The sequence below is a fragment of the Quercus suber genome, unplaced genomic scaffold, assembly GCF_002906115.3.
Source record: "Quercus suber isolate HL8 unplaced genomic scaffold, Cork oak 2.0 scaffold_534, whole genome shotgun sequence".
Lineage (NCBI taxonomy): Eukaryota > Viridiplantae > Streptophyta > Magnoliopsida > Fagales > Fagaceae > Quercus > Quercus suber.
This window is the reverse complement of record NW_027069982.1, coordinates 514,837-540,813: the sequence shown is the minus strand read 5'-3', so window position 1 is coordinate 540,813 and position 25,977 is coordinate 514,837. Positions and strand designations below refer to the sequence as shown.

The 25,977-nt window shown below is 33.2% G+C and overlaps 2 protein-coding genes and 1 long non-coding RNA gene across 6 annotated transcripts; 2 read left to right on the top strand and 1 right to left on the bottom strand.

The window, feature by feature from the left end:
* The first annotated feature begins 2,554 nt into the window (after positions 1–2,554).
* LOC111999109 (uncharacterized) lies at positions 2,555–4,517 on the top strand. The gene is made up of 3 exons (XM_065763962.1): positions 2,555–2,697; positions 3,161–3,356; positions 4,273–4,517. Exons 1-3 carry the CDS (start codon positions 2,633–2,635, stop codon positions 4,303–4,305), a joined length of 294 nt encoding a protein of 97 aa, XP_065620034.1. The 5' UTR covers positions 2,555–2,632; the 3' UTR covers positions 4,306–4,517.
* A 6,836-nt stretch (positions 4,518–11,353) lies between these two features.
* On the bottom strand, positions 11,354–15,207 carry LOC112027872 (uncharacterized). Of its 3 annotated transcripts, none has more exons than XR_010625136.1 (6): positions 14,781–15,207; positions 14,604–14,677; positions 13,516–13,625; positions 13,163–13,251; positions 12,988–13,062; positions 11,354–11,691 (listed from the first exon to the last, which is right to left on the bottom strand). It is a non-coding gene; the product is annotated as an uncharacterized LOC112027872 (long non-coding RNA). The 3 variants fall into 3 exon arrangements; XR_010625135.1 differs by having other exon boundaries at positions 13,516–13,603; XR_010625134.1 differs by having other exon boundaries at positions 13,516–14,677.
* Positions 15,208–17,728: 2,521 nt separating this feature from the next.
* LOC112027904 (G-type lectin S-receptor-like serine/threonine-protein kinase RKS1) lies at positions 17,729–21,576 on the top strand. 2 transcript variants are annotated; one of them, XM_065763944.1, is made up of 7 exons: positions 17,729–19,349; positions 19,452–19,586; positions 19,696–19,886; positions 20,099–20,309; positions 20,458–20,695; positions 20,924–21,074; positions 21,154–21,576. In XM_065763944.1, the coding sequence occupies exons 1-7, from the start codon at positions 18,083–18,085 to the stop codon at positions 21,454–21,456; spliced, it is 2,496 nt and encodes an 831-aa protein (XP_065620016.1). In that variant the 5' UTR covers positions 17,729–18,082; the 3' UTR covers positions 21,457–21,576. The 2 variants fall into 2 exon arrangements, with proteins under 2 accessions (XP_065620016.1, XP_065620017.1); XM_065763945.1 differs by lacking the exons at positions 17,729–19,349; positions 19,452–19,586; positions 19,696–19,886; positions 20,458–20,695 and having other exon boundaries at positions 20,199–20,309.
* The last annotated feature ends 4,401 nt before the right edge of the window (positions 21,577–25,977 follow it).

Here is a 25,977-nt window from a genome sequence, read left to right as displayed (position 1 = left end):
AAAATAGACACTCGCAACTCACAAATATTCATTCTTTATTCTTAGAGTTGAAGATACCAAGATAGTCAGATAATTAACTGAGATGAGATGAGATTCATGAGAGAGAAATCTATATGATCTGTGCTGTTGTTTGGTTTTAGGATGGACTGAATTGTGTTGTTTTAGTTTTGGACTAGGTTGGCTTGTGTTATTGTTTAGTTTTGAGTTGGACTTATCTATGATTAGGGTGTGCAAAATTTAAGTCAGGTGTTCAAAAATATTTTTTAAAGTAAAGTAAGCTAATAAAAAAATATTTTTATTTTCAAGTCCAAGGGTTCATTTAAACTCCCTGAACAACACTTAACGCCACCCCTGTCTGGAATACAACCCTTTGTGATATTAGGAAGTGAGACAACCAAAATGAAAAATAAACAAGTGAAAGTGAAAAGGTATTATATAGAACTATAGAAGACAACGGAACTTTGCATATATATGACAATTAAATTATGCAGGTATAACATGCATTGTCATGCCAAAGGCCTTATAGCTGAATTGACACCTCTCCATGCACAAAGTGCTTGGGGATCTAGGGAAGAAAGGGTTTGAGCTGTGAGGTTAGCAGCATGTTGTAATTATTTCTCAAAAAAACATGCATTGTCATTCTTTGGAGTGCAAGTTCCTTTTTAGCCTCAAATGAATAACCTGTTTGTATTGGCTTTGGCTGCACGGATTGTGCCAAGCACACATTCAAAAGTACAGATAGTGGATATGATAGTTTTAGAAAGTTGTAGGTTTTTCTAATTTAAAATAAGTGCCCCATAATTATTAATTTATCAGTCCTTATCACATAAGTATCATCCTTCAAGTAAGGAATATTCGCCTTCTTTAACTTTTTCACAAAATTATTCCATAATCTAACAAGTTGAAAACTTGATCATTAATTCATTAGCTATTTGTTCCACAGTAAATAATGTAAAATAAATACGATAATGATGCATGTATTTCAATTACATAAAGTTGTAATTTCCAACTAGCCTTTGTTAGCTTTAATTCCACGCTGAATTTGGTTGTAATTCAGTCGATCATTTCCCTATATTTATGTAGGTTTAATTGTAAGGGATGAGTGTGAGAGATTGGTGAAGAATCAAGTACGCAATGAAGATCAGTGCAAATCACGACTAATTTGCGAGAAGCTCGCAAGTAAAGCAACCCGCGAAAAGGCCACGTGTGAAGCACATGACTAGAAGATAAAGAGTCATGCCAGCCTTTCATTTCGAGAGTACTTCGTGAGAAAGGCCATCTCGCAAGGTACCCGCGAAACTTTCTATCTGACAAAAATGAAAAGTGTTTTACTAAATTCTTTACACACACTATATATACCCTCATTACCCACAAAATTGTAAAGAGTGTTTTTCAAAGAGAAAACCCTAGCAAAACACTTGAGAGTTAGAGATTGTCAAATCCACAATCATCTACACAAATTCTCTTAGTTTTCCTATACTCCTACCTCTCCATCTATACATCCTTGAGAAATTCTTAACTCAAACACTTACCTCACCCATTTTGAGTGTTGAGAGAAGTTTTGGTGTATTTTGGAAGCATTGGAAGAAGCCATTGAGTAGCAAATGCAATCAATCAAAATTGCAAGATCCGGAAAGCTAGTGAAGACAAGACTCCGAGAAGTCCATTGGTAGCAGGAGCTTGGAGGGCTCAAGTACATTGGGTAGATTAGGCTTGGAGGGTCTCTTTAATATTCATGTACTCCAACTTATCACTAGTGGATCGATTTCAACTTGGAGGGTCACGGATACGTTTTTCGCTGAGTTCTTTGGTTTTCTCTTCGATAACACATCTTGATTTTATCTTGTGTTTGCATATCTCTTCCTTACTCTTTAAGCTTTACTTTTATTGCTCATTGTGGTTTGCTTATGGCTTAGAGTAGTGTTACCGGTTTATTGCGCTTCATTTAATCATGTTTCGCACTTAAATAAGTTAGAGTAAAAACAAATAAGCCGTAATTTAAAATTGGGGGTCTAAACAAGCATTAATGTTTTCACACTAATTGAGTTTTCAAATTACAATTCTAGTTCTTTGTCATGTGAAGCAAGAAAGCATCACAATATCTTCTAGGTAACTGTTAAGGACATATTTTATGTAGTTGGCTAATCCTTTGACAAAATGCACTTTACTTGTATTTGGGTAGATCTAAGTTGTGTTTAATACTTGAAGAAACATGTTGTTCAAGTCTAGTATTAAAGCCATGAAGATTGGACCAAGAAACAAGTGAAGAAAAGGTGTTCAATAAAGCTNACTGATTAATAGTCAATACAGCTTTGTCAACTACATTATTAAGAATCACATATGTTCATTCTGCTATGAATGAATAGGTTCATTTTTGTATTGAAATATTGTACTCGAGATATTGAAAGCATTGTCCTTCTTGATATAAATGATTCAACTATGTGATTTAGAAACAATTAGGTGTGCTCCATGGAACATTTATTTGTTACTTCTGTGCTATATATTTTAAAATGTCCCAAAAGTTTGTTGAAGGTTCATTTTCGATCACAAATAATTCATTAATATCTTTCTCAAAGTAGGTGTGGCGGGACATAAAGATTCAATTGAAGCAGAGAAAAAATCAAGCAAGGCCATGGATAGCATACCAACCTTCAATGCTGAGCATCTTCAAAGTAATATGAAGACTATCTATTACAGGTTTGTTTTTAACCTTTGATGAAGTGGAACTAGTCTAATTGACTGAATTATAGACTATACATTACGCAGGGGTGTCGAATACTTTTGAATGGTGGTTGATTAAATTTTATGTTTTAGTTTGTAGTTCAAGGAATCGGCCAATACACAATATTGTTACAGGGGGGACGAAGGCCTTATTTTGTGTTTGAATTCATTAATTTCATTTAAAAAAAATATGAGGCTTTAATAATGTTAAGGACTTAAGGCGTGACTTAATAAATGATGGAGTAGACAATTGTCTGCTGTACCTAATGAGTTTTAATAAAAGGCTTATTGGGTGTATCATATAGTGGATTTGAACTTTTCAGGATGTGGTGCCTAAGGACATTCTAAAATGCAATAATATACGAAGTAAAAAATCATTTCTAAAATTTTTTTCTTGTAGGTAGAATCTAAGTATTTAACATTTTTTTTTTTTTTGCAGCCGGACTTTTCTATCAATTATTGGCGGGGTCATTGCTGGAATTATGGGGTTCACAAGCTTGACTGGGTTTATTTTTTATTTCCTAATAATGGCAATCACTTCAGTTGGGCTACTAGCAAAGGCAGGGTTTACAGTTCATTCATACTTTGATAGCTGGAACCGGGTTTTACTTGATGGTTTTTTGGGCGGGCTTATGGTATGGCTCTTTATTATTAGTTCTTGTTCATCTCTTTTGTTTTTTGTCTTTATTTATTTGTAATTTTTCTTACCTGTTTGCCTAGGGCTTACCCCTTCCATCTCATTTTTGCCTGCTTCTGATTATTTTACTTTAATAAGTTCCAACTTTCCACTGTGTATTGTTGATGTACTTGTATTTTTAACTTATTTTCTCAATTAAGCGGAGGCTTAACAGAGATAAATCTTACTTTTAAATTTATTGCCTCTAAAACTATAATTGATACTGTGGGCTTTTCTCATGTTTCTGTCTGTTAATCAGATCCAAACCTGGTTAATGAGAACACTCTGGAAGTATTTGAAATTTGTGTTCAATTCTCCTAGCTTCCTCCAAGCAAATAGTTGTGCATGCTTTCTTCTATTTGATTGTTTGCCTATTGTTTATTTCTCTTTTTTGCAACTTCATGGGAATGATGTTAGCCTCAGGAAGTTACTTAGGTTGGTTTAAGATGAATCTGTTGATAGGGTAAAACTTCTGCCTTCGATTATGCTTTGTTATTAAGTTCATTAGTAAGAGATTTTCTGTTTTTCATAGCTTGACCTTGTTGGCAATTGGCTAATCAATTCTCTTGCAATGAATTTTCAAGAACTTATATCTGACTGAAGAAAAATGCTTATTATCTCATTGGGTAGCTTTTGTTATTTGTGCTTGGAGCTCAGAAATTTTGAGTCTTTGATTACTGATAAAAATGTCTAATTAATGCTAAATTGAAGAGAGAATGACTTTTTCAAGATGTCACCAAAAATAAAAAGGAACCTTACTCATTGGCCATTTAATTTATGTTGTTTGTTTGACTTATTCATGTATACATATCAACATTACAATGTAATTCCAACTTTCTATTATCTTCTTGACATCTTGTTCTTTTCTTTTGCAGTCATTTGTGCTTTTCTGGACGTATCCTTTCTAAATGTTGAGATACTTGCTAGTAATGGAATAAATTTTGGACTATTGCCACTGTTTTTACACTTCTAGTAATGAAAGTGACAGTAGTGCTGAGACTATAGAATTAGATTATGTACTATCTAATCTTCTCTGAGAAAAAAAAAAATTTGTGCGAGACAACCTGATTGTAACAGCCCAATTAATGTTGGGGTTGTTGAGAGAGAGGGCTATGACTAAACTTTCNTTTTTTTTTTTTGGGATAAGTAAAGGAGTCATTAAATAGGTAAAGATAAATAGGGAAAAATTTTGCTGCATAATAGGTTATATAGCAGCAAAAGGAAAGCAACATGTATTTAAGAGTCATGATCAGGTGAACCCTTGGACATATGCTGCTTTTTTTTTTGCTGCCTCATAACCCATTATGCAAAAGTTGTTGCATATTAATATGCATCAAAACTTTCACCATAACATTTATATTGAAAAGACTAGAGGCTGGTCTATTAAATTAATGTTCACTTATTTTTCTTCTTTTATGAGGAGAAAATTAATGTTCAATTTTGTGGCGAAAGATTGGGCCTTTTAATAATAGTCAATTGGCTTAATCAGTGTAATATATTTAAGGAAGTGGAAATGGAATCTGCAAGTGTTTTAGAGTTATTAAAATAACACTATAATAGATTTTTAAAGTGCAAATTGCAAATTATACCCCAAAAGTTTGGAAGTATTTGGATTTTACACTCTGAAATTTTAGAATTTGGATTTTACCTTTTGAAATTTTTGGGTGTTTGGATTTTACATCTTAACGTTTCAAAATTTGGATTTTACCCCGAAAATTTTAAGGGTGTTTGGATTTTACCCCCTAAAATTTGGAGATATTTGGGTTTTACATCCTGAAATTTCAAAATTTGGGGGTGTAAAATCCAAACACTCCAAAACTTTAGGAAGTAAAATCCATATTCTGAAACGTTAGAGTGTAAAATCCAATCACACCTGAATTTCAAAGAGTAAAATTCAAATTCTGAAACTTTAGAGTGTAAAATAAACATCTCCAAACTTTAGAAGTGTAATTTGAAATTTACCTATTTTTAAAAATCTAATATTTTATAGTTATATAAATGATTTAGATTTTACTACATTATCAATATCATAAATGCATATCAAAATAGTGTAAGCCAATGTTTGTTTAAATATTGACAAAATTTGAATTTTTCATTTTTTTTTTTTAGAGAGTTTCAACCTATGGTGTCCACTCCTGATAATAGCTCTTTATCATCAAACCAAGAAACCAATCAGTTTTTGGTGAAGGTAGAAATTAAACTCTAAATTTCTTATTCATTCATCTGAGACTTTACTAGATGAGCTAACTGGAACCCACTTGAATTTTTCATTTAATCGTGAATAGATGCAACTTTGAGAATTTAATGTTGGAGTTACATTAAGAACTTGATAAAATCTATGGATACAAACAACAAAATCAATACAAAAAACTGGTTTTATAGTAGTGTTTTTAGGAATTGCCACAATAGGTTGACCTATTACGGCAGTTTAAAGCCTGCGCTTTCCTTAATAGTTGGCATCTCCTAATGACTCTAGAACATCTAGTGTTCAAATCCTTTCCTCCCTAGCTATCAAATTAAAAATAATAATAAATAACAAAGGTGTATCTTCTCAATTATGCAACCTATAGAGGGAAAAATGTTGTAACACCCCCTAAACTTTTCACTACTAGCTGAGACACCTCCTAAATTTTTATATTGGTCAATTTACTCCATAAACTATTTACAACTATCAAATAAATACATTAGTTAGTTTCCATTAGAATACTAACAAAACAGAGCAGTCACGTGAAACTCATGTGCACTCCTAAAAACCAAATCTAATACATGAACCTGATGCTAGAGGGCAGAGAAACATTAGGGTCAAGTTTAGAGAGAAAGAGGGAGAGAGCCCATTGAACCAAACCAGCCATCTATAGTTTCATCCAAATCGATATTGTACTTTTACTTTCAAGATATCCATAGGCGACTAATGAAGCTTTGGGAACTCTAGGATTCCTTGCTTCAATCTGCTAGGCTGGATTATAGGCTAGCGATTAAAGTAGTACAAAAGAGCTTGTTTTTATTCCTTAGTCACCAGTAGAGTTCTAAAGGAAACGAATCAAACAAGAGAGTTGTCTCACCGTAGCCAAAGTTTGTGTCCCACCGCCGATCTCACTGTCCAACTCCTATGCAAGTCAATTAGGCCAGAGCAGAAAACTTACCCAACACAAAATGCAAAATCAAATAATATTAACATGAAAGACACCCATCTACATAATCAACTCAACATCAACCTTCATCCAAAAAAAAAAAACAACACTCAACATCAACCAAATAGTAGAAACCTAATAAAAAGTGAAAAATAAAAAAATAAAGGAAAGAAAACCATAACAGAGCTTATCATTGAAGCAAACAAAGGTTGGTGGACGGCGGCCCTGAAAGCTCAAGATGTGATGAAAACTAGTGGGGATGGCAAATTTGGAGAACACATGGTGGGTGGTCTTGTTCATGATGTGGTCAATGATGGCACAAATGGGTCGGGTTGTACCCGGGTCACATTGGAGATACCATCTATGTCTTTGGTTGGTTGGAAATGGAATAGAGGGGAATGGAGGAAAGAGGAAGGGATAGAAGAAGTAATATCAGAACCAACAAGAAGGGTAATGTTGTAATTTCGGGAGAGGAGGAGTTTGCAAATCTCAATACAAGGGAAGAGATGGCCTTCGCAATTTTGGGCACCACCGAAATCTCACCTGAGCTTGAACTTGAACTTGAACATAAAGAAGACATCTTTAATTGAATTTGGTTTTCATAACACAACAGAAGAAAGTTGGTATTTGAGTTGAGTGTACTAAAATTTGGTATGGTTCAATGGGTTCCAACTCCAGTGAGACAAGTCTGGTTCTATGGGCTCTCTCCCTCCCTCTTTAAATCTGACCCCAAGGTTTCTCTGTCCTCTAGCATCTTATTCATGTATTAGAATTGGTTTTTCGAAGTCCACGTGAGTCTCACGTGACTGTTTTGTTAGTGTTCTAGCAGGAGCCTAACTTATGTATTGATTTGCCAATTGTGGATAATTTTTTGAGTAAATTGATCAATTTAAAGTTTAGAAGTGTTTTGCTAATATTAAAAGTTAGGTATCAGAGCTTTTTTTTCCCATAGGCCTAATGAACCTTTTGTAGACAAAAAGTTAAAGAATGGATCTTTTAAATAGGTGAAGTAAATAATGTTTCCCATTTAGTAGTTACAAATAAATGTATTAGTATTAAAGTAATAATATTAGATAAAAATCATTTCTCAAAAAAAAAAAAAAATATTAGATAAAAATCATTTTTCACTATTTATTTATGGGAGAGTTCATAATTCTCACTCTAAACTATAAATTGAGCTGTCTCTCTTTAATAATTAAAAATGAGTAGATATCCCTTGTCTTTAGTTAAACTGTTAATACATAATGGAATCTTTTCCTTCCTAGAATATTCTACAGCAAAATGACGGAAACACCCCAACTAATTAGTTCACCTAAACAGCCATATTACCAATCCACTAAACTAAATTCTCCTTTTTCTCCAAAATAAAATAAAATAAAATTCTCGCAACATTAACTCTTCCTGAAAATGGTAGTTGTGACTTTCAAGTTAGATATATGCATCTTCTTTTGCATAGTATGTGATGCCTACACATTTATGTGATGCATAAACTATAAGAGTGATGATGCATATATGAGATACGAAAGTCGAGGAAAGGCTACAAGTCATTAGTTGAGTGCTAGCTCAGCTCCAAGCTATGGAAAGTCTAAGAAGTTGTGATTCAAGCCATGGCTCATCGAGTCAACATGAAAGTATTTATCTCATACAATGGATAAATATATATTTTCTCTCATTCTGTGTAAATACTAAATCCTACAACTATCTGGGACCTATGCTCTATAAAAGAGATGCAGCATATGTTTAATGCGTGAGATAAATACCTTTTAGCATGAATAGGCTATTAAAGATAGGTGACTATCGCGCACCTTTAGTACGATGGTCACTTCACAAATATAAATGCTTGTGAGGTGTGTGGGGTAAGGGCCAGGATTCAAGTCTCTAGAAGAGAACTTCACACACATATACACTTAGATTAGGTTAAAGTAGAAATTTTATTTTGTAAAAAAAAAAAAAAAAAAAAAAAAAAAAGAGATAGGTGGACCCAAGATTTGGTTCTCTCTCTAACTTTCTCCTTTAATTCTCATTTGGGTTTGTGACCTTTATTACAAGGCACAAATTTTATAATAGATTAGTCTTTTTCTTTAATTCTTTGCCAATGAATGTTGTTGGCAACTGCCTCGTCATCAAATTTCGTTAAATTTGCATAAGTAATTCATAAAGCAAACCTCAATGGAACTAATTTGTATAAAGGATGCCTTAATTGAACTAGTTTATATAACTCCGCTTCATATGGTGGATTAATTTATAGGAGTAGAGGTACCATCAGAGTGTTTTTTTTTTTTTTTTTTTTCTTTGGAGTTGGTTTTTCATTAATTTTTCACTTCATTAGCAAAATATGTGTGTTCTTGTGTTGATTGTTTCACTTTTAGATTTGATTTATATTTGTAGTTGTGGACTTGTGGTTAATTGATTAATACTATGATCACCAAATTGATCTAATAAATTATTTTTAATTAATCCACATAATTAACAAAAGGGGTTTAAATTAAAACTTTAGAATTATAATTTTTCCTCAATCTAATTGTCCATAGAAATTAAACTAGGGAAATCAAGAGCATACTATCAAAGTTTTGTTTTTGTTTTTGTTTTTTTTTGCTTTTGCTTTTGTTTTTTTTTTTTTTTTTTTTTCTTTTAAAGCTTGGCCAATTTTCAATTGAAAATTAATTTTTAAATATATCAGGGATTTTAATAAAACACAAACAAAAGTATTACAGGGAGGTTCTGGTTAACAGACTAACTATTTTTGGAATCTAATAGCTATACAGGGAGACGTCACCTTTTGGTGGAATACATTTAAAAGGCTTTAATTAAATGACATCGTTTGTATCAATAATATCACATGGACACATCTGTGTTTTAATGACAGAACGTGAGGCCTAATAAGATATGCCATTATTCATTTATAAAAGTAAAAAAAAAAAAAAAAAAAAAAAAAAAAAAAAAAAAAAGGGTCGAATGGACCAATGGACTAAGTAGGACGAATGGACCAAAACAACTTGCGTACTTATTCTCTCTCTCTCTCTCTCTCTCTCTCTCTCTCGTTAGGGGTGGCAAAAATTGAAAACGACCTCGTGAACCCGACACAACATGACACAAATTTAGTAGGTTATGGATTGAGGTTTAATGCTTGAACACCAGTTATTATTGCAAATGGGCCTCAACTAGGATTGGACTTGTTATCTCTAACACATAAAATATTATATCATTCTTCTTATAGTGTTTTTGTGGGATCCACACTTTGAAACTTTATTCAAAGATGATGTATATATTTGATGCATGGAAACCTTTTCTAGAGAGTGAATAGGCTATCAAAGATGGGAAGATCCTTGATGCAGAACAACTTAAGCTTCCCATCTAGATTAATCTCACAGTAAACTTTAGGTTTCGGCACCTAAGGTTTGTTTGGAATCACCACTAAACACAATGCTAGGTTGTCTTGCATCAACCCCAAGGTCCACAAATTAAAATCGGACCTGTTTGGTTTCTTCCATTTAAATTTTTAAATAATGTGACAGTGAATGCAGCTCTAGATTAGCAATATTTAGGTGATGTTTGTTTTGTCAAAAAATATTTTCAATTAAGTGTCTGACTAGCAAAGATTATTTTTGCCAACTTATTTTACTATTAAACTTATTTTTGGTATTATTCTTGAGTCCCACTATACTATTTCAGTTAGTTTTTACTTTTATCTACCGTACTTTCAACAAAAAGAATTTAGTTTCAGCAAAATAAGTGGATCCAAACAGATTCTAAATTTTTTTTTTTAAATAATCTGTTTTCCAAGGTTGTGGTTGCATTCTAAAAAATGCTTCCCAAAAAATAAATAAGTATTTGGTTCCTAAACCACAGTATCAACAAGTTGACAGTATCAAAATATTCGAATCAAAATCAAATCATAAAAACCCATACATAAGCGCAAGAGACACAACACAAAGGCCATAAAGACTGAAAATGAAGGTTTTTGGAGCCAAGATAAGCTAGGACTAGTGTAAACACTCACCAACTCGTGTCCTTTGTGACAAACCCAAATCAATTCTTGAAGGAAAATGCGAGCTCAGATAGAGAGAGAGTTTGTGCCTACCTTGTGGTATTGTTGAGAGAGAAGGGTAGGTCGCAGACTCGCAGGGAGCAGCACCCAGCAGCAGGTGAGAGAATCACACTACAAGAAAGTTTGCTATTTTCAACGGTTGAAAACGTCAAAAAAAGTATTAGAAACCATCGAAAAAAGTATTTTCGACAGTTTAAGTGACCGTTGAGAAGCGCCACTAAAAACTATGTCGAAACTTTTTTTCTACATCCTATGTGACCGTCGAAAAATGTGATTCACCTTTATCAACAATTATTAAATGTCGAAATATTATTGAAAACTATTGAAATATATGTTGTCTTGAGATAAATTTCAATAGTTTGAAACCATTGAAATAAGTATTTAAATAATAATAAAAAAAAAAAAAAAAAAAAAAACTAATTTGGAATTTGAAAACGTCAAAAAAAGTATTAGAAACCATCGAAAAAAGTATTTTCGACAGTTTAAGTGACCGTTGAGAAGCGCCACTAAAAACTATGTCGAAACTTTTTTTCTACATCCTATGTGACCGTCGAAAAATGTGATTCACCTTTATCAACAATTATTAAATGTCGAAATATTATTGAAAACTATTGAAATATATGTTGTCTTGAGATAAATTTCAATAGTTTGAAACCATTGAAATAAGTATTTAAATAATAATAATAATAAAAAAAAAAAAACTAATTTGGACGCAGGCCTTCACTCGATCCAAATTTAATAACATGATTCAAAATATAAACATAAACACAATTGTGCAATTCCAAATTAAACTCCATTCTCATATAAAACTAAAGCACCAACCTAATTTTTAAGTATTCAAATAGTTTCAAGTGTTCAAAATGGCTAATTAAAAGAAAAAAAAATTAAAAACCACTGTGCTTCATCAATTATCCTCAAGTAATAGATTTATGGAGAAGTGCCACTTCCCAACAAGAAGGCCAGGCCCATGACAAAAGCTAGAATCATTGAAAAAAAGATGATGCATCCTTTCTTCATGTACTTCCTCGTAGAGGACACCCCATCCCTCCAATATTTTCCTTACTCATAAAGCACATACATCCACTTTAACAAGTGCATATCCACCCAAGGACAGCCTGTAAAGCACATAAAATTGGGTAAGACTCAAGTGAGGAGCAACCTAAATTTTATTAACTGTGTGGATCAAAAAGTCAAGGCCCAAAGGACAAATAAATCAATAAATCTAATATTAGAAGCAAGCTTGAGCACAGATAAAACTTAGAGCATGCTAAAATGGCCATAATTTTGAATTGGTAAAACATGCCTAGACATATTTCTTCTAATAAACATCAATATGCATAGAGCTCAATCCATAAAACTATCCCGTAAATGGAAAGATTTAGGACAAATCTATATTGCAATTGTACTAAAGATATCTATACATTTACAGTTACATATATGCTATGTTGCACAACGAACCTTATATGGCAAGAGCCATAAACCTGTTCTCCCAGCAATAGCAATATATTACCACCAAATCTTCAAAGCACAAATTACTCTAAAGGGTGCTATGACCCTCATATCTAATAAGGATGAGCCTAGGACAATGAACACTATCCAATACATGTGCTGCCTCAAGTTTTTGAATAATATTTTGAATTGCTTAATTTGTGGAAACTACAAAGCCTAGTGTACATCTCACTGTGATATGATTTAGCCCAAACAAAAAACCATTTTTCCACTTATATTTAGCCTTTTCAAACTATATAGCTCCATAAACATACTTGATTCTATAGATGTGGTAAAGCGGTTCTAAACCAAGTTATATAAACAATAACAAATTGAAAAGACATGCATTGATTTTTTTTATAAAGTTTCATTTCATTTCATTTTAAGGCTAGAAACTTTAAAGATCTCCCTGAGTAGTCCATAATCAAAATTTAAATACAAGCTTACCAGTAAAGATTTTGGCACCTATTAAAGGCTTTATTGTGATTATTAACATTAATAAAGAGATAGAAATCTTATTTTAAGCTTTGGGTGTGATTTCCTTCTTCCTAACCGTGATTGAGTAGGGTCTATCTTTCCTTGTTTCTCCTTCTATTCATTGTTTTGACACCAAACAGCCATCAAATTCACTCAAATCCACTTTCTTTTTATTTTTCTTTTTTTGTTGTGTGTGTGTGTGTGTGTGTGTGTGTGGGGTGGGGGGGGTGGGGTCTTATTCCTACCTAAACGCTCAAAACAGCAAAGCCTCTTCAACAAGCCTTATTTTTTCTCATCACAAATCCTAACTTCGTGCTGAATTTCTAAAGATTTTACATCAAGATACAAACTGACATTATACAATTGCAAGAACAAGTCTCAACAGAGAGGTACCCAAATAAAGCATCAGTTTCCTCTTGCAAAACATGAAACAGAATGTAGAATACCTTTGGGTTTTTAACTGTCTCATCCACACTTAAAATAAGGCAGGCAGCCTCAGTAGCCTTATTTATAGCATTGATCTGCAACAATTAAGAAGTCACCAAAGAGCCAACAAGTAAAAACATCAGCAAAATATTTTGCATTAACAAACAAATAAGTAGACTGGAAACTAAAAAATACCTTCACAACCGCTGGCTCCTAGACAAAGTTAGCAAATGAATCCGCAATTCCACCAGTGTTGATATCCACCCCATAATTTGCGCCTTCACCTATTAATTGTAATAATTTGGAAACAAAAGAACTCAGAAACTACTGTTTGATGTAAAATCACAATAGAATCTGTTCCAATATGAAATTCCTCCAAACGAGGAAAGGGAACACCCTTATTGGAATAGAATTTGGTGACAATATGATTATATCACTTAATTCAATTAATTCTGGTGATTATAAATGCAGAACAAAGAAAGTGGCAGTAACCAACTCTTATTTAACCAAAGTGAGGAAAATAAAATCTATAACAGAAAGAGGCCAACCAGATTGTAAGGCATGTTTCTGTCTTAATTTGTTTAGAACATCAGTTGCATCAAATCCAGCATTATCACTCAACTGCCGTGGAATAATCTGCAATATCAGGGGAACATACCTCATCGCATGGTCCCATCAAAAATCAAAAGTCTTTATAAACAACACAAGTAGATAATACTTCCTCTCTTTTTTCCAGTAGAAATTGGGTGAGTTCTAAACCTAGAAAGTAATGCCACAGAGAATTGTTTTGAGTGATTTTCCCATGAAAACATAAACACACCTTTTGGATAATATATATATGTATAAAAAAGCTTCCATATACATGTGAAATTTCTCAACAATAGCTCTACCAACTCTAACCAATAGTTACAAATGCACCATATACATGACACACAAAACAATAAATCTTAATTTTCATGTTAGCACTGATTTATATCAAAACAAAACCCACTCAGGACTTTCATCAAACAGGTGGTAATCAAATTTGCTACAGGAGATAAACAAACTCCATTGCACATACTACACTTTCTTCACTTATAAAAAAACATAGCTACACTTGCTTCTTCACTAGTTGCCATTGACTGTGCCCATAATACCTAGTATTCCTGAGTGCAAAATGTAAACAATTATTCAAAAGTTGAAAGAATATCTGATGCCCTTACCAAAGTTGCAATTTACAGAGACACTAATGAAAACCAGAGTTTCTGACAGCTATTTGTGAAAATTATTCCACTATTTTCACAATCCGCATTTTTTTTTCAAAGAAACCTATTACTATAAGCCTCAAAGTTATAAACCCTTTACCACAACTTACATTAATTGTTGGAAAATTTACATAAAACACTCATTAAAAACACATCAAACTCTTGAATTCCAAAAGACCATTGAAAAACAAACCTAAATTATACAGTAAGAGTAATTATATTAGTAAACAATAATTCTAGATTTGCAGTTTAATTATACAAGTTATATACAAAAAATCCAAAATCAAAAACAAAACGTTTATGCTATCTATGGAAAAACAAAGAAATACAAAATTGAAGGTTAGGTTTTCAAGGAGAATGTGAAATTGGATTCATCAATGTATAGAAGATACCTAATCAGAGGTTTGGATAGGTAAAAGTGTGAATATATACAAGATTTGGATGCAATTGTACCAACTCAGTGAATCTGAAGCAAAGAAAAATCAACCAAAGTCAAAAACTCTGTTTGGTTGCCGAGAAAATAACAGAAAAACACAAGGAAGGAAGAGAGAGAGAGAGAGAGAAAGAACCTGTGAGGAGCCGAGAGAAATGTGAGCTATGAAAAAGAGCGGGAGCGAGAACGAGAGAGCCATCTCCTTAGCGTTTTAAACTGTGAGTTTAAAATGAGCTTTTATACAATAGTGTTATACAATACAATCTAGTGTTAAACTGATTTTCAACGTTTTACAACCGTTGATACAAAATTTAATTTATTTTATCCACAGTTGATCAAGCTGTTGATAAAACTATTTTCTTTTTAATATTTTTTTGACCCCTGTTACTACGGTGCATGGAGAAAAAAACTACAACCAAATACTTTTTTCAACAGTTAAAACAACTGTAGAAATAAATTTATGAATTTTCTTATTTTTACTCTACAGTTGTACTCAACCGTAGAAAATTAAGCTTTTATTTACATTTCTTAGTGACCGTAGATATAAATATGTTGAAAAAACTCAAGTTTGTTGTAGTGTCAGTGACTGTGTTTCCTAAAACTGTGAAACTTCTATGCTTATCTACTGAATGTTTTTATTGACGCCCTCTGTGTGTGTTGTGTTTTATTTGTGTGTGTGATTTAGATTGGTAGTAGATTGAGTTGGAGAAGAAACTATGTGTTCAAAAAGATACTAAATTCGGGGTGTTGGCCTGGGCGTCCATGGCTACATAATCACACCATTCCTTAATTCATAGTTCTAACTCTTACTATTTATGCAATGCAACTCATATCTCAATATCAAGTTTGATTAGCTTTGGTCTTTCTACTGACTTGAGGCCCAGAAATTAGTTATTTATTGGAGTTCTCTACATCTGCTTTCTTCGTATAGCAAATTTTGCAATGGATGGGAGATAGAAGGTTAAAATGAGGTGATTATTATGTTAGGAGGCACTGACACTTTATTTGGGGGGTTGTACCCGTGTTGTATCCATATCGTAACTTACAGTGTCTTATCTATTGTATTATGTTAAAAATTTTCTAAAATTGCTCGTGTTGCCGTATCTCATCTGTACCCGTACTTGTGGTTGTGTTTGTGTTTGTGTCCGTGCATCTTAGCTATTATGTTGCACTTTCAACGGGTTAATAAAAAAATTATAAAAATATGTGTTTTAGTTATGCGATACAGTTTAACTTGTCCAATACCTTTTGCATTTTTTTTTTTTGGAGAAGATCCACTACCTTGTACTTAAGGATTACATGCCACATAGAATATACTTTGATCTCATATAATTTGATATTCTTTTAAATTTGAGAAATAATATGTCCACAATATTTTCACAACAAATTTTATGTAGCAAGTTGTTACAGATTGTTATTGGTGAGGTAGATAAGTAATTTCAATGGTAAGTTCAAATTAGAACCAACAACAACTAATTACCCAAGATTACTTATAAAAAAAAAACTAATTACCTATGATTTGTTTTTGAAAATGTTGTGGACGTAGCACATCTCTTTAAATTTTAAAATTGTGCTTCCAATTAGCAATTCTGGTTGACTTGTGATGCTTAGTGAAAGGTAAGCTGGCTTATTGACTAGATGCAATTTCCATTTTGATACGCTACTTTTTTGTTTGAAAAAAGATGTGGTTAGTCCTAAAGAAACAATAGTCAGAGACAGGGATCAGAGAGAGAAGATTTCATAACTCTCTCTCTCTCTCTCTCTCTCTCTCTCTCTCTGTAGGAAGACTTCACAAATCTCAATCAAACCAAATATCAGTATTTTTTTGCCCCAAACCCCCAAAAAAGTTATTTTAAGTGAAAGACCAATATCAACATACATGGATGCTGAAAAACTAGTCATGTATTAGATTTTGATAATTCTTTTCTTCCCATTTTGCATTTCCCTTGACACCTTAACATCAGACCAATCCATCAAGGACGCCAATTTTTAAAATTCCAAACAATGATTATTGGAATTGGACCAGAAGTTGGAGTCTTGGAGATACCATAGTTACCTTATTAAAATTAACTTTGCACTCATGCAACTTTTATAAACTTGAGGAAATTACACTTTACCCTCCTAAGCTATACCTCCATTTACATTTACCCCCCCTAAACTATGAGAATGCATACTTTATCCTCCTAAACTCTTAATCATGTATTAATTGCACCTCATCCCATGAGTAATAGTTTAGGGTAACAAGTGTGCATTCTCATAATTTATAGGGATAAGTGTAAAAGGGAGTATAGTTTTGGGGGGGGAGGGGGTGGTAAAATGTTCATTCTCGTAGTTTAGTGGGTAAGTGAAAAAAGGAGTCATAGTGGAGGAGACTAAAATATAATTTTCCCTATAAACTTTGTTGTATATTTCACAAGACCAATGGGGTAACAGGTCTTAATTATCTATCTTATGGTCTAAAATAATAATAATAATAAGATGGGCTTTTTTAGGCATAACATCATTTAACTTGACCAAAGAAATCAACCCCAAGTTAGGTTAGTAATTTACAATCTGTGTATCACAAAATGAAATCACCAAAGAGCCAAATTAACCAACTCTTTTGGGTGCATGTGAGATTTTGATGAGTCCGTGAAATGTAATAGATCACTAACAAATGAATTATTCTTCAGCAAGCTATAAATGATCACAATTTTGGAGTTTGAAATCTATTACTTTTGTTTCTTTAAATAGTAAATGTCAATATGATTAAGATGTAAAGCTAATTTTGTACTAAGTTGCCTCTCTGTCACACAAGGCAAAGGAAGCACATACCTCCTTGAGTTGATAAACCAACCACGCTATTCTAATAAAAAATTCATTCCAGTCCACTGCACAATAGCACCACAAAGATTTAAAGGAAAAAGAAAAAGAAAAAAGTAATTCTCATACATGCGTAAATAACTTGCTGCGCTATATAATAGATAGTGATACAACATGTTTGAACATTATATGTATATTACATTATTACTATTCCATAGCATTGAACAAACATGTCATAAATTTTATTTCATCAGATAGAAAACTTTAATTTGACATGCCAATAGGCATACAAGTGTCTCAAACTCTACAGTATACATTGGGATAACATTTCAGCAGTTAATTTTCAAAATGAGAAATTTATCTACTAGATGTAATTCTGGTTGGCTGAAGATTCTTATTGACTTTGTAAGCTGGCTTATTGATTTGATGTAATATCCATTTTGTCATGCTACTTTTTGATTTGAAAGAAGGGATGCTTAGTCCTAAAAAACCAAAAATGTCAGAGACAGCTGCTATCAGAGAAAGAGAGAGAGGACTTCATAATTCCCTCTCTCTCTCTCTCTCTCTCTCTCGCTCTCTCTATAGCTCTTTTGGTAGGGTGAAGCTAACAGAAACGTGGATGCTGAAAAAATAGTCATGCCTTTGATTCTGATCATTCTTTTGTTTCCATTTTGCACTTCCCTTAACATCATTACACCAGACCAATCCATCAAGGATGGCCAATCTTTGATTTCCAAAGAAAATAATTTTGCCTTAGGCTTCTTCAGCCCCAGCAAGTCCAGCTATCGGTATCTTGGTATCTGGTATGTTAAAGTGACAAAACAAACTGTTGTTTGGGTTGCGAATAGGAATGATCCTGTCAAAGATTCCTCTGGAGTTCTCTCCATCAACCAGTTTGGAAATCTTGTCCTCCATGACAGTTTTAACCGTCTTCTTTGGTCTACAAATGTTTCTGTCCAAGAGACAAGCTCCTGCGTTGCTCAGCTTCAAGATTCAGGAAACCTTGTATTGATTCAGGGCAATAACAAAAAGGTGTTATGGCAAAGCTTTGACTATCCTACAGACACTTTGCTTCCAAACATGAGGCTTGGGTTGAATCGGATAATTGGGCTAGACAGGTTCCTGACATCTTGGAAGTCAGAAGATGACCCCAGAACTGGGGACTACTTCTATAAGATGAATCCTACTGGCTCTCCACAGGTCTCCTTGTATAAGGGTTCGACCCTTTATTGGCGGTCAGATCCATGGCCATGGAAAACATCATCATCATCAGCAGCAGCATCAGTCTCATCAGTTTTTTATAACGATTTTGTTAACAACAAAGATGAAGTATCTTACTCATACTTTTTGGACGACCTCTCCATCATTTCTAGACTAGTGGTTGACAACTCTGGATTGCTCCAAAACCTTATGTGGAATGATGATGATCTTCAATGGAAGGAATCCTGGTCAGCACGTAAATACCGGTGTGACAACTATGGACACTGTGGTCCAAATAGTAAATGTGTTCTTGATTCGGATGAAAATTCTAATAAGTTCGAGTGTACATGTTTGCCAGGGTATGAACCCAAGTCACCAAAGGATTGGTCTCTCAGAGATGGTTCTGGGGGGTGTGTAAGGAAGCAGCCGGGGTTTTCAATGTGTGGAAATGGAGAAGGGTTTGTGAAGTTGACACGTTTGAAGGGTCCAGATTCATTCAATGCAGCGTGGATGGACATGAGTATGAGTAGCTCAGAGTGCGAGACGGCGTGCTTGAGTAATTGTTCTTGCACAGCTTTTACCAGCATGAATATTGATGGGAAGGGGGCCCGCTGTTTGGCATGGTATGGTGAATTGATGGACATTTCGGAGAATACATTAGAACCGTGGGATCTAAATGTACGTGTGGACGCAACGGAGTTAGGTAGCCTTCTATTCCTGCTTGAATTTTTCATAAATTCTCATTTCTGCCTATTTTCACCTTTTGGATTGTGGATTCAATATTCATCGGTTTTCTTTTCCCCAGCTACTTACACTAGGAAGTCCAAAGGTTTTCTTGGCCCCAAGGGGCGGAGGGCTGTTATAATTATATCTGTTTCTGTGCCATTGTTTCTGGTGTCCTCGATAGCCTACATGTGGCTAATGAAGAGGAAAAAAAAAGGTAACAAATACACACACAGGAGTAATTAGATTTGTCCACCATGCGAGGTATATAAATGCTTAATTGCAAAATTATAGTGAGCAATTCCTATCAATATGTTGTAGGACAGTGAAGAGAAATTTGCAAAATCAATCATTATCTTTTATCAGCACCAAAGACTCTTTGGAAGGGAATGAGCTTGAGGACAGCAGTAGACATCCAGATTTATCAATTTTTTATCTAAGTTGCTTAGTTGTTGCAACTGGCAATTTCTCTCCGTCCAACAAACTTGGGCAAGGTGGTTTTGGATCTGTTTTTAAGGTACAGTCACAATTCATAATGACATTGTTGATATTTTGCCCCTTTTTCTTTGTGTTTCATATTCCAATATTGTGTGGGTGTGAATGGCTGAAAATGAGTTTCATAAGCTAAGACATATGTTACTGAAGTAGCAGATAGAGGCATAAAACATTGTAATCAATTGCTTAAAACTGATAGTTTTGTGTAAAATTAATTTTGGATCATGAATTCAGGGTCAATTATCTAATGGACAACAAATAGCTGTAAAAAGGCTATCAAAAAATTCAGGACAAGGAATAGAAGAATTCAAAAATGAAGTTGTCTTGATTGCAAAACTTCAACATAGGAATCTTGTCAAACTTCTTGGCTGTTGCATTGAGGAGGAAGAAAAGATGCTGATTTATGAGTACATGCCCAACAAAAGCTTGGACTCCTTCATTTTTGGTATTTCTTCTTTCAAAAATTCTATCTCCTTCATCTGTATTATTTTATTTTATTTTTATATTTTTTCAAATTATATATATGAAGTACATAAAACCACATAAATCAAGATAGATGAAATTTTGAGTATATTAGAGAGTTTTTCTTGTAGATCATACAAGAAGTTCATTGCTAAATTGGAGGAAACGCTTTGAAATCATTATTGGGATTGCTCGTGGGATTCTGTATCTTCATCAAGATTCAAGATTAAGAATTATTCATAGGGATCTTAAAACCAGCAATGTTTTACTAGATGGTGAGATGAAACCCAAAATTTCAGATTTTGGCATAGCTCGTATATTCAAAGGGGACCAAATTCAAGACAAGACAACCAGAGTTGTCGGAACATAGTACGTAATTCACAAACACACATGCTTGCACACAGAGACTTACACGCTCTCCACATACAATTAATAAAGGCCTATGCAATCTTTAAGATTATATTTGATACTATCCACATGCAATGGAAGTACCACACAAACGCATGCATGGAGAATTGCACAGTGCACACTTGCCACATACAGAAAATAAAGGCATATGCAAAATTTAATATTATATTTGATACTGTTCACATGCAGTGGTTATATGTCACCAGAGTATGCAATATTTGGGAAATTTTCAACAAAATCAGATGTCTTTAGTTTTGGTGTCATATTGTTAGAGATCGTAAGTGGTAAGAAGAACAATGGTTCTTATCACAAGCAGTCTTCCCTAACATTGATAGGGCATGTAAGTAACAGAAAACAACAATCTTTACCATTTTCATTTATAATTCAGCCTGTTATGGATAATGCTATGAACCATACAGGTTTGGGAACTATGGAGAGAAGGTAGAGCCTTGGATATAGTTGATTCATCGATAAATGACTCATTTGTTTCCCATGAAGTCTTAAGATGCATTCAAATTGGGCTCTTATGTGTGCAAGAAGATGCAATGGATCGACCAACAATGTTGGCAGCTCTTCTCATGCTAAGTTGTGAAACAACTCTTCCTTCTCCAAAACAACCTGCTTTCATTTTCAGAAGACCTACCAATGATTTGGGATCAATCACAGGAGGGGGGGTTTATTCTATAAATGATGTGACAATAACTGAGTTTAAAGCTCGCTAAAGGTAAAGATTTTAGTTTAGCTGGTTCTAAATTGCTTCTATAATGATATGTGGGACAAATTAACATTTTTTATTTTACCCTTTTTGTATTAAAGAATAAATATAATTCTTTTTTTTTTTTTTCTCGTGTACCAATTGATCCAAAAGTAAAATATAAATGTTGGTGAATACAGCCTACTTCAGTGCATTGTACTCTCCCTCGACCTTTCAAGATCTATAACTGCAGTGCAAGCCTCATATACTAATAATTGAAATATATTAGAGAATCATGTAAGCTGTAGAAATGTTTTTGAGCCCCAAGCTATAAGTCATAGCCAAACATAAGAATTTTAAGAAAAAGCTAAAGGCCAAACGTGCAGTCTGTGATGGATAGGACTCTTGGAACAAAGTTCTGTTAATTTTTCAAGTAAATATCCTCATCATGACCAACCGACATGAATGTGCTTGCTGTTTAGCCTCACATGTTAAACACTCATCTAATCTAATCACCTGCAACCCTTGGATTGACTAAGATTATTTCTAAAGTTTGAACTTTACTAACCACTAAATTGAAGGCCGAAATCTACTATATAATTTAGATTGGCTATGTTCATGAAAAAACAATTTAAATATGCTTGATCTAAGTAAGAATTGCTTACTGAAGAAGACTGAATCTAAGTTTGTGATTTTTTCCTGTCTCCCTTTATCATCCATCTTCTTGATTTTTATTTTTGGAGTTCAAGCTTTGGTGTTTGATTGCATCATGTAGTTATACGAGATGAATTTTGAATGTAATCAAAATTGGGTGTTCAAACCGGTAATAATGCAGGAGATACTGTTAAAACTCCTTGATTCTTGGAGTAAGAATTGCAAACTGAACAAAACTTGAATCTAAGGCTTTGTAATTGTTTTCTTGTCCCTTAGTTTGTAGTTTGTATAAGCTATTATTAACTAGAATAGATCAAGAGCCTTGTAGGAATTTAATATTATTTCTAACACCCATTAAGAAGAACCTTAAAAATAAATAAAAAACATCCATTAGAGAAAGGGATGAGATGAGACTAGCTGTCGTGACTTGAATTCCTTCTTTCCCATTTTATTAGGTGAAAAAATTGATCCCTCATTTTCAGTTGATTGGGAAAAATGTTTTGACTATAATTTTGTCTAAAACAATAGGAGCATTTAACTTAAAGTCATCAAAATCAGAGAGAGAGAGAGATAGGGGTAATGCCATGGCTGTGAGTGAGAGAGACGGAGAGGGTGAGAGTGTGTGTTTGGTCCATTTGGTCTAGTTTGATCATTTTTTTTTTTTTTTTTTTTTATATAAGAAAGAAATTCTACTCTAGTCTAATATAAGTGTATATGTGTGTGAAGGTCCCTTCTGAAACTTGAACCCCGACCCTTCCCCCCATATCCCACAAGCACTTATACTTATAGAGTGACCATCGCACCAAGGATGTGCGGTGGTTAGTTTGGTCATTTACTTTTTGGAAGGAAACGATGACATTTCTTACTAAGCCTCACGTGTTGTCATTAAAACACAGACGTGTCCACGTGATATTATTGATACCAACAATGACGTTTAATTAAAGCCTTTTAAATGTATTCCACCAAACGGTGACGTCTCCCTAATATATAGCCGTTAGATTCCAAGTTAGTTACAATAGTCTTTGAACCAGAACCTTCCTGTAATACTTTTGTCTATGTGTTTTATTAAATTGAAAATTGGGCCAAGCTTAAAACAAAAAAAACGTTGACAATATGCTCTGGATAGTTTAATTTCAATGGACAAATAAAATAGGGGATAAATTATAATTCAAAAGTTTTAATTTAGATACCTTTTGATAATTATGCAGATTAATTAACAATGACTTGATTAGATCAATTTTTTGGTAATCACAATACTAATAAATTAACCACAACTACAACATAAACCAATTCTAAAGAGTGAAGCAATCAACATAAGAACACATATACTTGATTAGAACACAACTAATTAATGAATAGTGTTTGTTTTATATAGTTTTACATATTCGTCCATACACACACAAAATGCATTGAAATTTCACAATTTTCAAGTGAAAATTTGTATTGTGTGTGTACAAATGTGTAAAATAATGTGTGTAACGACATTTAACCCTAATTATAAGAACAATATAATTTTACTTACTTCTCTCTTATTGTCATGAATAGATTTACAATAGATATTTGATTGCATACACCCAGCAACAATACATGCAAGTCTTCCTCTCCTAGTTCCTTTTTTCAAAACCACTCATGTTAGAGTGAGAAAAGAGGGGACTTAACCTTATCTACATAATATCTAAAAACTAAAGCATAGAATTTATTGTTGTTATGCTCCTATTGATCATATCAAAGTAACATTTTAGTCCATTTTGGCCTATTCGGTCCACTTTGGTCCAATTCTGTCCAGTTTAGTCCATTGCGGTCTATTTGATTCACTCGATCTATTTTGGTCCATTCAGTTCACTTTTGTTTAGTTCGGTCCATTACGGTCTATTTTGGTCAACTTAAATCAATTTTGGTCCTCTTTGATCCAATTTGGTCCTAGTCGGTCCATTATGGTCTACGTTGGTCTATTCTGTCCACTTCAGTCCATTTCATTCCATTCGGTACATTTTGGTCCAGTNAATAATGTGTGTAACGACATTTAACCCTAATTATAAGAACAATATAATTTTACTTACTTCTCTCTTATTGTCATGAATAGATTTACAATAGATATTTGATTGCATACACCCAGCAACAATACATGCAAGTCTTCCTCTCCTAGTTCCTTTTTTCAAAACCACTCATGTTAGAGTGAGAAAAGAGGGGACTTAACCTTATCTACATAATATCTAAAAACTAAAGCATAGAATTTATTGTTGTTATGCTCCTATTGATCATATCAAAGTAACATTTTAGTCCATTTTGGCCTATTCGGTCCACTTTGGTCCAATTCTGTCCAGTTTAGTCCATTGCGGTCTATTTGATTCACTCGATCTATTTTGGTCCATTCAGTTCACTTTTGTTTAGTTCGGTCCATTACGGTCTATTTTGGTCAACTTAAATCAATTTTGGTCCTCTTTGATCCAATTTGGTCCTAGTCGGTCCATTATGGTCTACGTTGGTCTATTCTGTCCACTTCAGTCCATTTCATTCCATTCGGTACATTTTGGTCCAGTTTGGTCTAATTCAGTCCATTACATTCTATTTCGGTTCACTTCGGTCCACTTTAGTGATGCTTTGAGTGGAGATGTTTGTGTAGAAAGATGAACTACTTCATTGACAATTATGTCACATTCTCAAAATAATGTAGATAGGTTCTTAATAAAATTATATTTTTCATATGTTATTATAGTCTTGTTTTTTATTTTACTTTTTATTTTAATATAAGTGGTGGATTTACTTATATTTGTTTCATTTTTTGGTCATTTAAGCCATATAGAAGAGGTTTCTAAAAAAAAAAAGGTCATATAGAAGATGAATTGTTTGTAAGGAGTACTACGAAAAAAAAAATTCCAACTACAAATTACATTATTTAATGGGTGTTTTTAGGGTATTTGTTAATAAAAAAATTTAAAACTAATATCATTTTCGTGGGAAATATAAAAAGCTATAAAAAAAATTTTCCCTATAAAAGGTTTCCAAAAATATATCATAAACCAATGTTTTTAGGGCATTTCATTAATTTTTTTCCATTTTCAAAATATCTCTTATATATAATATTGGACAAAATTTAGCTACAAAATAAGTTATAGTCTAAGGTTATAATCTTACTCAATATCATTAACATTACTATATATTTCGAAAATCTAACTGTTGGATTGCACATTCTTTACGCTCTTAATACATATGTCAAATATTGTATCAATTGAATATTATTTATTATATAATCTATATAATTATATTTTATACATAATTTTAGAATACATAATTTTAGATTACAAAAATTTGCAATTTAAATAATTTATTGATAACATAACTATTGATTTTTAATTTTTTAGAAATTTTACAAGTATGGAGGAAATAAGAAAAAAAATGTAATCTAATAGTAAATTTGTCAAAATTTACTTTTAATAAAAAGATATTAACTAAAATTGTAGTTTTAAGCAACAACTAATTTGGTAATTAAATTTATTCAATAATAATTGAATGTAAAATAAAATGTATTAGGTTTACATAAAAAAGAAAAGAAAAAGAAAAAGAAAAATGATTGCAAACAAAACGGAGATTTTCGGATACAATTTGGGAGACGACTTGTCCCAAGTTCGAACACCCATGACCCACCTGCTTGTGTCCTTGACTCCCTTCCCTTTGTGACGACACCCAACTCCATTCTTGAAGAAAAATGCGAGCTTTCAGCTTGGAGAGAGAGAGAGAGAGAGAGAGAGAGAGAGAGAGAGAGAGAGGGGGATTGTTGAGACTTGAGAGTGTTTGTGCTTGCCTTATGGTGTTGTTGTTGAGAGAGAAGGACAATGCTCTCTGTTGTGTGATTTAGATTGGCCGATTGAGGAGGAGTAGAGAGAGAGAGAGAGAG

Bases quoted from the DNA above. Each gene is read 5' to 3' on its own strand.
- LOC111999109 (XM_065763962.1), top strand. From the start codon at position 2,633: ATGGATAGCATACCAACCTTCAATGCTGAGCATCTTCAAAGTAATATG. The intron at 2,698-3,160 runs GTTTGTTTTTAA...TTTTTTTTGCAG, and splicing joins ATGAAGACTATCTATTACAG to CCGGACTTTTCTATCAATTA. The intron at 3,357-4,272 runs GTATGGCTCTTT...TTTCTTTTGCAG, and splicing joins GTTTTTTGGGCGGGCTTATG to TCATTTGTGCTTTTCTGGAC.
- LOC112027904 (XM_065763944.1), top strand. From the start codon at position 18,083: ATGCCTTTGATTCTGATCATTCTTTTGTTTCCATTTTGCACTTCCCTT. The intron at 19,350-19,451 runs GTAGCCTTCTAT...TCTTTTCCCCAG, and splicing joins TGTGGACGCAACGGAGTTAG to CTACTTACACTAGGAAGTCC. The intron at 19,887-20,098 runs GTACAGTCACAA...TCATGAATTCAG, and splicing joins GTTTTGGATCTGTTTTTAAG to GGTCAATTATCTAATGGACA.